Consider the following 10,272-nt stretch of genomic DNA (forward strand, 5'->3'; position numbering starts at 1 on the left):
CTTTAACAGGAGGGGGTAAGTGGTGGCTGGACTAGCAAAAGGTCTTTAACAAGAGGGGGTAACTGGGGCTAGACTAGCAAAAGGTCTTTAAGAGGAGGGGGTAAGTGGTGGCTAGACTAGCAAAAGGTCTTTAACAGGAGGGGGTAAGTGGTGGCTAGACTAGCAAAAGGTCTTTAACAGGAGGGGGTAAGTGGTGGCTAGACTAGCAAAAGGTCTTTAACGGGAGGGGGTAAGTGGTGGCTAGACTAGCAAAAGGTCTTTAACAGGAGGGGGTAAGTGGTGGCTAGACTAGCAAAAGGTCTTTAACAGGAGGGGGTAAGTGGGGCAAGACGACAAAACTGAGGGAGAGAATAGACTGATAACAAAGGGAGGATAGAAGAGATAGTCAACAGAGGAAGAAAACGCTTCGAAATGAGAGACAACTAGAAAAAAGGGGGGTGGGGCTATATAAAGAGCATTACGTCAGTTATTGAGCCAGTAGACTAGGGGGGGGGGTGGGCTATAAACCACGGTATATTGATGACTCTCATCGGCGGTAGTAGCAATGAAAACCGATCTCCCTGTAAACTCCGTGACATGATCGAATAAACTACACAACGGTAGACACGCCCACTTTCAACCAGTTGCCGGATGTACAGTTTGAATGCTGGGTAGAAATGGCTACATACATCACAGCTGTCATGTCAGCCATAACCAGGCTGTTACATAGGGGGCGTTAGTGGATCAAGTGGGGGAGGGGGGGAGGGCGCTATGGATCATAGGGGCGCTAGTGGATCATAGGGGCGCTAGTGTATCTTAGGGGGCGCTAGTGTACCTAGGGGGCCCTAGTATATTATAGGCGCCGCTGGTATATCATAGGTGGCGCTAATAAATCACAAGGGCGCTATTGGATCACTTCCGCTAAAAATAGATGGCATATCCAGGCTTCAAGAACAAATTGGCAAGGAATTGTTTTTTTGCCAATCCAACGGCCAAGTGGTATCTCATCACGTGGTGGTGCCACGTCATATGTGTCGTGACGGATTCGTTTAACAGCAGAAGTTACCAGGTCCAAATCGAGGCTACACCCACAGAAGGTTCTAGTCGGATCGTGAGCAGTCGTCAGGGTCTGTTCACGTGACACGATGGTTGTATAGCTACCACAACCCTCCACACAAACTACCACAACCCTCCACACAAACTACCACAACCCTCCGCACAAACTACCACAACCCTCCATACAAACTACCACAACCCTCCACACAAACTACCACAACCCTCCACACAAACTACCACAACCCACCACACAAACTACCACAACCCTCCGCACAAACTACCACAACCCTCCATACAAACTACCACAACCCTCCACACAAACTACCACAACCCTCCACACAAACTACCACAACCCACCACACAAACTACCACAACCCTCCACACAAACTACCACAACCCTCCACACAAACTACCAGAACCCTCCACACAAACTACCACAACGCTCCACACAAACTATAACAACCCTCCAAACAAACTACCACAACCCTCCACACAAACTACCACAAACCTCCACAAAAACTACCACAACCCTCCACACAAACTACCACAACCCTCCACACAAACTACCACAACCCTCCACACAAACTATAACAACCCTCCACACAAACTACCACAACCCTCCACACAAACTACCACAATGAGCAAAACATCACACAATCAAACTATTACAATGAGCAAAACATCACTCTATCAAACTATTACAATGAGCAAAACATCACTCTATCAAACTATTACAATGAGCAAAACATCACACAATCAAACTATTAAAATGAGCAAAACATCACACAATCAAACAATTACAATGAGAAAAACATCACACAATCAAACGACGCTATGGTCAGACTAAATGTTCTATCAACACGTTTTGTCCAGACTGGACGTCGGTCACGTGATTGGAGCCTCCCGAGTCGGTCGTCTGCTGAGCTGCTGGCACAACCCTCGTCTCTGGGCAGGAAGACAACTGGGGAATTCTAGGAAAACTGTCCTGGCAAGATGGGGCTAGGAGGTGTTTGGGTGGGGTGGGGGAGCCAGTCAGGTGTTTGGGTGGGGTGGGGGGTCCAGTCAGGTGTTTGGGTGGGGTGGGGGGTCCGGTCAGGTGTTTGGGTGGGGTGGGGGAGCCGGTCAAGTCCGGACACGACAGGCTCGAGTCCGACTCCACGCTCCGCTGCTCGCTGAGGGTGCAGAGCCCGGGCGGGGCGGGCAGCGAGCACGGGTCAGGGGGCGGCTGGTCATCAAAGACCTGGTCGTTGAGCGGCTCAAGGTCCTTGTCGGTCCTAAACAGGAAGTGGCCCGAGGCGTCCCCCGCCAGCCCCACCTCGCCCTCAGAGGTGGCGTGCTCCAAACGTTGCTCGGCCATCGTGGACGTCAGGATGGAGGCCAGAGGGAGGTTGGCGGAGAAGTTAGCAGCAGACTGGGCACGTGACGGCGGGTCATGTGACGACAGCCCACGGTACGTCACTCTTTTTTTAATTCTTTGGCTCAGGTCGGACAAGTTGCGCTGGATGACGGGTCGCTGACGTCCCATACCCAGGCAGGTGGGGGTGGGGGGCTCGCTCGTGAACTGCTTGTCAATCAGAATGGGGCGGGGCTTGAACGGTGGAGGTTTTGGTGGATTGGGTGGCGGTGGATTCTCCCCGTAGGTGTGTTGAATGTGCTGCAGCAGAAGCTTGCGATCTTCCTTGTACATGTCCACCAACAGGTCAAGCTTCGTCTCGATGTCGTCCACCTGAGGACATTCAACAAATTGTTGGAGGTAATGTTGGGACATTCAACAATTGTTGGAGGTAATGATGGGACATTCAACAAATTGTTGGAGGTAATGATGGGACATTCAACACATTGTTGGAGGTAATGTTGGGACATTCAACACATTGTTGGAGGTAATGATGGGACATTCAACACATTGTTGGAGGTAATGATGGGACATTCAACACATTGTTGGAGATAATGATGGGTCATTCAACACATTGTTGGAGGTAATGATGGGTCATTCAACACATTGTTGGAGATAATGATGGGACATTCAACACATTGTTGGAGGTAATGCTGGGACATTCAACAAATTGTTGGAGATAATGATGGGAATGATGGGGCATCCAACACATTGTTGGAGATAATGATGGGTCATTCAACACATTGTTGGAGGTAATGCTGGGACATTCAACAAATTGTTGGAGATAATGATGGGAATGATGGGGCATCCAACACATTGTTGGAGATAATGATGGGTCATTCAACACATTGTTGGAGGTAATGCTGGGACATTCAACACATTGTTGGAGATAATGATGGGTCATTCAACACATTGTTGGAGGTAATGATGGGTCATTCAACACATTGTTGGAGGTAATGATGGGTCATTCAACACATTGTTGGAGGTAATGATGGGTCATTCAACACATTGTTGGAGATAATGATGGGACATTCAATAACCCTGTCCCACACACAACTTCACCTATCCCACACACAAGCTCACCTGTCCCACACACTCACCTGTCCCACACACTCACCTGTCCCACACACTCACCTGTCCCACACACTCACCTGTCCCCCACACACTCACCTGTCCCCCACACACTCACCTGTCTCTCTACCTTGACGATCCTGGAGGCCAGCGAAAGCTTCGACTCGTACACGTCCTTGCTCTTGCTGCCTTGACGGCCCAGGATCTGATCCAGCCTGGAACAGAGAACACCAACCCAAAGTTTAGACACCACAAACACCAGCCCAAAGTTTAGACACCACAAACACCCGCCCCCGCCACTTGAAGTTCAAATGACGCCATGTACAGGACCAACATCCGATAGCACAGGCCCAGGGTTCCAAACGATCAGCATCAAAGGACAAAACGACAAGAGGACTTAACACTAAAAAAATAAATTCAAAACAAAAAGAAATGGAACAAACTTTTTTTTTTTGGAAAAACAAGGAAGGATTAACGAAAAAAAAAACTAAACCGAAAAGAGGAAAAAATGAAAAAAAAAAAAGTAACTTGAAGTCAATACAAAAATAAAAGGACGAAGACTTGAAGTCGATACAAAAATAAAAGGACGAAGACTTGAAGTCGATACAAAAATAAAAGGACGAAGACTTGAAGTCAATACAAAAATAAAAGGACGAAGACTTGAAGTCGATACAAAAATAAAAGGACGAAGACTTGAAGTCGATACAAAAATAAAAGGACGAAGACTTGAAGTCGATACAAAAATAAAAGGACGAAGACTTGAAGTCGATACAAAAATAAAAGGACGAAGACTTGAAGTCGATACAAAAATAATCGGACGAAGACTTGAAGTCAATACAAAAATAAAAGGACGAAGACTTGAAGTCGATACAAAAATAAAAGGACGAAGACTTGAAGTCGATACAAAAATAAAAGGACGAAGACTTGAAGTCGATACAAAAATAAAAGGACGAAGACTGGAAGTCGATACAAAAATAAAAGGACGAAGACTTGAAGTCGATACAAAAATAAAAGGACGAAGACTTGAAGTCGATACAAAAATAAAAGGACGAAGACTTGAAGTCGATACAAAAATAAAAGGACGAAGACTTGAAGTCGATACAAAAATAAAAGGACGAAGACTTGAAGTCGATACAAAAATAAAAGGACGAAGACTTGAAGTCGATACAAAAATAAAAGGACGAAGACTTGAAGACGATACAAAAATAAAAGGACGAAGACTTGAAGTCGATACAAAAATAAAAGGACGAAGACTTGAAGTCGATACAAAAATAAAAGGACGAAGACTTGAAGTCGATACAAAAATAAAAGGACGAAGACTTGAAGTCGATACAAAAATAAAAGGACGAAGACTTGAAGTCGATACAAAAATAAAAGGACGAAGACTTGAAGTCGATACAAAAATAAAAGGACGAAGACTTGAAGTCGATACAAAAATAAAAGGACGAAGACTTGAAGTCGATACAAAAATAAAAGGACGAAGACTTGAAGTCGATACAAAAATAAAAGGACGAAGACTTGAAAATGATACAAAAATAAAAGGACGAAGACTTGAAGTCGATACAAAAGAGATTACCGGCCCTGGAGGTTTTTGATTCTGCCGAGCATGTCCACGTGACCAGCTGAGTACTGCTCGATGACATCCTTGACGTCATACGGCCTGAGCGCCTCGCGGAACTTTCTCCTGGCCACAAAGTAGCGGATCTTGCGGATGGCCCTGATGGCCTTCTTGTGTTGGTCCGTCAGCTGGGTCAGTTTGGGCGAGAGGTCTGGTTCGTCTGTTGATACAAGAACAGTGTCAGGGTCCCGTCAAGTGGTGGGGGGGGGGGGGGGGCAGTACTCTCAAGTAGTGGGGTGGTGTTTCTTTCAGGCCTCACTCCCACCCCCCCGACCCCCCCCCCCCCCACCCCGAAGCACGTCCACCGCCCACTCTTGCCCCTTCGATTAGAAAAAAAAGTTATAATTTCTAAAATTTAAAATCTCCCCTCCCGCCCCCGAAAGTTTTAAGTGCGTCTCTCCCCCCCCCCCCCCACGGAGTAAATTGAAACAAACACTGTTGTCAACGAGCTGAAGGTGGTGGGGTGGGGGGGGGGGGGGGGTGGCAGCTGCGGCCTACAGTCTATTAGCGTCTACATCAGTGCCAGAAAAATCAATACATGAAAATCAGGCCAGTCGAGTTAGAAAGTACTTGAGCTAAACGGATGTCGGTAAGTTAGATTCGACTTACAGACAGTTAGACTCGACTCACTCGACAGTTAGACTCGACTCACTCGACAGTTAGACTCGACTTACACGACAGTTAGACTCGACTCACTCGACAGTTAGACTCGACTTACACGACAGTTAGACTCGACTTACACGACAGTTAGACTCGACTTACACGACAGTTAGACTCGACTTACACGACAATTAGACTCGACTTACACGACAGTTAGACTCGACCTACACGACAGTTAGACTCGACTGACTTACAGACAGTTAGACTCGACTTACACGACAGTTAGACTCGACTTACACGACAATTAGACTCGACTTACACGACAGTTAGACTCGACCTACACGACAGTTAGACTCGACTTACACGACAGTTAGACTCGACTTACACGACAGTTAGACTCGACTTACAGACAGTTAGACTCGACTTACACGACAGTTAGACTCGACTTACACGACAGTTAGACTTACACGACTGTTAGACTTGACTTACAGACAGTTAGACTCGACTTACACGACAGTTAGACTCGACCTACACGACAGTTAGACTCGACTTACAGACAGTTAGACTCGACTTACACGACAGTTAGACTCGACTTACACGACAGTTAGACTCGACTTACAGACAGTTAGACTCGACTTACACGACAGTTAGACTCGACTTACACGACAGTTAGATTCGACTTACACGACAGTTAGACTCGACTTACACGACAGTTAGACTCGACTTACACGACAGTTAGACTCGACTTACGCGACAGTTAGACTCGACTTACACGACAGTTAGACTCGACTTACACGACAGTTAGACTCGACTCACTTACAGACAGTTAGACTCGACTCACACGACAGTTAGACTCGACTCACACGACAGACTCGACTTACACGACAGTTAGATTTTAGATTTGATTTACACGACAGTTAGACATTAGACTCGACTTAAGGATAGTTAGATTTTAGATTTGATTTACACGACAGTTAGACATTGGACTCGACTTAAGGATAGTTAGATTTTAGACTTGATTTACGTCACAGCTTAAGACGTGGGATTACCCTCCGATTCCTTGCCAATGGACGAGACATAATTTTTACCCTCCGATTCCCTGACAATGGACGAGACATAATTTTTACCCTCCGATTCCTTGCCAATGGACGAGACATAATTTTTACCCTCCGATTCCTTGCCAATGGACGAGACATAATTTTTACCCTCCGATTCCCTGACAATGGACGAGACATAATTTTTACCCTCCGATTCCTTGCCAATGGACGAGACATAATTTTTACCCTCCGATTCCCTGACAATGGACGAGACATAATTTTTACCCTCCGATTCCCTGACAATGGACGAGACATAATTTTTACCCTCCGATTCCTTGCCAATGGACGAGACATAATTTTTACCCTCCGATTCCTTGCCAGTGGACGAGACATAATTTTTACCCTCCGATTCCTTGCCAATGGACGAGACATAATTTTTACCCTCCGATTCCTTGCCAATGGACGAGACATAATTTTTACCCTCCGATTCCTTGCCAATGGACGAGACATAATTTTTACCCTCCGATTCCTTGCCAATGGACGAGACATAATTTTTACCCTCCGATTCCTTGCCAATGGACGAGACATAATTTTTACCCTCCGATTCCTTGCCAATGGACGAGACATAATTTTTACCCTCCGATTCCTTGCCAATGGACGAGACATAATTTTTACCCTCCGATTCCTTGCCAATGGACGAGACATAGTTTTTACCCTCCGATTCCTTGCCAATGGACGAGACCGAGTTTTCCTTCTTGAATGGGATGTTGTCCAGATGCAGTTTGTGTTCGGAAAGTCCCGTTGCTAAACTTAGATGGCTCCTAGAAATAAAGATAGAGATGTTTTTTAGTCAACACTTTTCAACAGCTTGTTAATAATAATGACTCATTTGTATAATGACGGTAAATATGCTATTGTTTTTTTTTTTAGTAACTTCGGTATTATGGTGTCTACTTTTGTGTCATAAACTTTAGAGGGGTATAGTTTTTGTCACCACCGTTAGGATAGGAATTGTGTTTGGTGTCACTAATGTAAGGCAGATATCTTGAAGTCTGACAGACAGATATCTTGAAGTCTGACAGGCAGATATCTTAGTCTGACAGGCAGATATCTTGAAGTCTGACAGGCAGATATCTTGAAGTCTGACAGGCAGATATCTTGAAGTCTGACAGGCAGATATCTTGAAGTCTGACAGGCAGATATCTTAGTCTGACAGGCAGATATCTTGAAGTCTGACAGGCAGATATCTTGAAGTCTGACAGACAGATATCTTGAAGTCTGACAGGCAGATATCTTAGTCTGACAGGCAGATATCTTGAAGTCTGACAGGCAGATATCTTAGTCTGACAGGCAGATATCTTGATGTCTGACAGGCAGATATCTTAGTCTGACAGGCAGATATCTTAGTCTGACAGGCAGATATCTTAGTCTGACAGGCAGATATCTTGACGTCTGACAGGCAGATATCTTAGTCTGCCAGGCAGATATCTTAGTCTGACAGGCAGATATCTTAGTCTGAGAGGCAGATATCTTGAAGTCTGACAGGCAGATATCTTAGTCTGACAGGCAGATATCTTAGTCTGACAGGCAGATATCTTGAAGTCTGACAGGCAGATATCTTGAAGTCTGACAGGCAGATATCTTGAAGTCTGACAGGCAGATATCTTAGTCTGACAGGCAGATATCTTGAAGTCTGACAGGCAGATATCTTGAAGTCTGACAGACAGATATCTTGAAGTCTGACAGGCAGATATCTTAGTCTGACAGGCAGATATCTTGAAGTCTGACAGGCAGATATCTTAGTCTGACAGGCAGATATCTTGATGTCTGACAGGCAGATATCTTAGTCTGACAGGCAGATATCTTAGTCTGACAGGCAGATATCTTAGTCTGACAGGCAGATATCTTGACGTCTGACAGGCAGATATCTTAGTCTGCCAGGCAGATATCTTAGTCTGACAGGCAGATATCTTAGTCTGAGAGGCAGATATCTTGAAGTCTGACAGGCAGATATCTTAGTCTGACAGGCAGATATCTTAGTCTGACAGGCAGATATCTTAGTCTGACAGGCAGATATCTTAGTCTGACAGGCAGATATCTTGAAGTCTGCCAGGCAGAATCTTAGTCTGACAGGCAGATATCTTAGTCTGACAGGCAGATATCTTAGTCTGACAGGCAGATATCTTGAAGTCTGCCAGGCAGAATCTTAGTCTGACAGGCAGATATCTTGAAGTCTGCCAGGCAGATATCTTAGTCTGACAGGCAGATATCTTAGTCTGACAGGCAGATATCTTAGTCTGACAGGCAGATATCTTGATCTGCCCCGATGGTCTGGTACGAGTCAGACGACGTGCATGTCTTTGACAGCTGCAGCGACGGTTTATGGTGTGAAGATTCGTCGTACTGACGTCATGAAGATTCGTCGTGCTGACGTCATGAAGATTCGTCGTACTGACGTCATGAAGATTCGTCGTACTGACGTCATGAAGATTCGTCGTGCTGACGTCATGAAGATTCGTCGTACTGACGTCATGAAGATTCGTCGTGCTGACGTCATGAAGATTCGTCGTACTGACGTCATGAAGATTCGTCGTGCTGACGTCATGAAGATTCGTCGTGCTGACGTCATGAAGATTCGTGCTCCTGACACATTTTGTTTTGCGACTTATCCAAGTTTTAAATTAAACGTGAATTATCCAATGTTCCAAGTTTTGCCATGGCAACAGACCTACACAGACCCCCCCCCCCCACCCTTGTGTGATCTAATGGAGACTCGTTACACGCTGAAGCCTAACACGTGCAGCTGACAAATGGAATTTAACAGCTGAAGATGTTCTAATGGTGTTCTTGTTCTAATGTTGATGTTCTTCAACGGCTGATGTTGTTCTAATGCTGATGTTGTTCTAATTTTGATGTTGTTCTAATGTTCTTCTTATTCTAATGTTGATGTTCTTCAACGGCTGATGTTGTTCTAATGTTGATGTTGTTCTAATGTTGATGTTGTTCTAATGTTGATGTTGTTCTAATGTTGATATTGTTCTAATGTTGATGTTGTTCTAATGTTGATGTTGTTCTAATGTTGATGTTGTTCTAATGTTGATGTTAATGTTGTTCTAATGTTGATGTTGTTCTAATGTTGATATAGTTCAATATTTAATGTAACGCCATTATTATAACCCCGACAAGTTATCCTTGATGACAGCTTAGATGACGTCATCGTTACATAAAATTGATACTTGTTTACAAGGCCTGTAGCTGTGGCTACCATGCCTGTAGCTACCATGCCTGTAGATGTGACTACCATGCCTGTAGCTACAAGGCCTGTAGCTGTGGCTACCATGCCTGTAGCTACCATGCCTGTAGCTGTGGCTACCATGCATGTAGCTACCATGCCTGTAACTGTAGCTACCTTGCCTGTAGCTGTGGCTACCATGCCTGTAGCTGTGGCTACCATGCCTGTAGCTGTGGCTACCATGCCTGTAACTGTGGCTACCATGCCTGTAGCTGTGGCTACCATG

At 45.1% G+C, this 10,272-nt stretch overlaps 1 protein-coding gene across 1 annotated transcript in view; it reads right to left on the reverse strand.

The window, feature by feature from the left end:
• Window positions 1-1,873: 1,873 nt before the first annotated feature.
• Window positions 1,874-10,272, reverse strand: part of LOC131942394 (potassium voltage-gated channel subfamily KQT member 5) — an 85,883-nt gene continuing 77,484 nt past the window's right edge. The window contains exons 10-13 of the mRNA XM_059302231.1: window positions 7,469-7,575; window positions 5,076-5,277; window positions 3,618-3,714; window positions 1,874-2,761 (exon numbers count right to left, since the gene is read on the reverse strand). Coding sequence (XP_059158214.1) covers window positions 1,874-2,761; window positions 3,618-3,714; window positions 5,076-5,277; window positions 7,469-7,575 — 1,294 coding nt within the window. The remainder of the gene's footprint in view (window positions 2,762-3,617; window positions 3,715-5,075; window positions 5,278-7,468; window positions 7,576-10,272) is intronic.

This window comes from Physella acuta, unplaced genomic scaffold, assembly GCF_028476545.2.
Source record: "Physella acuta isolate Inbredline_101_S28 unplaced genomic scaffold, ASM2847654v3 ptg000405l, whole genome shotgun sequence".
NCBI lineage: Eukaryota > Metazoa > Mollusca > Gastropoda > Physidae > Physella > Physella acuta.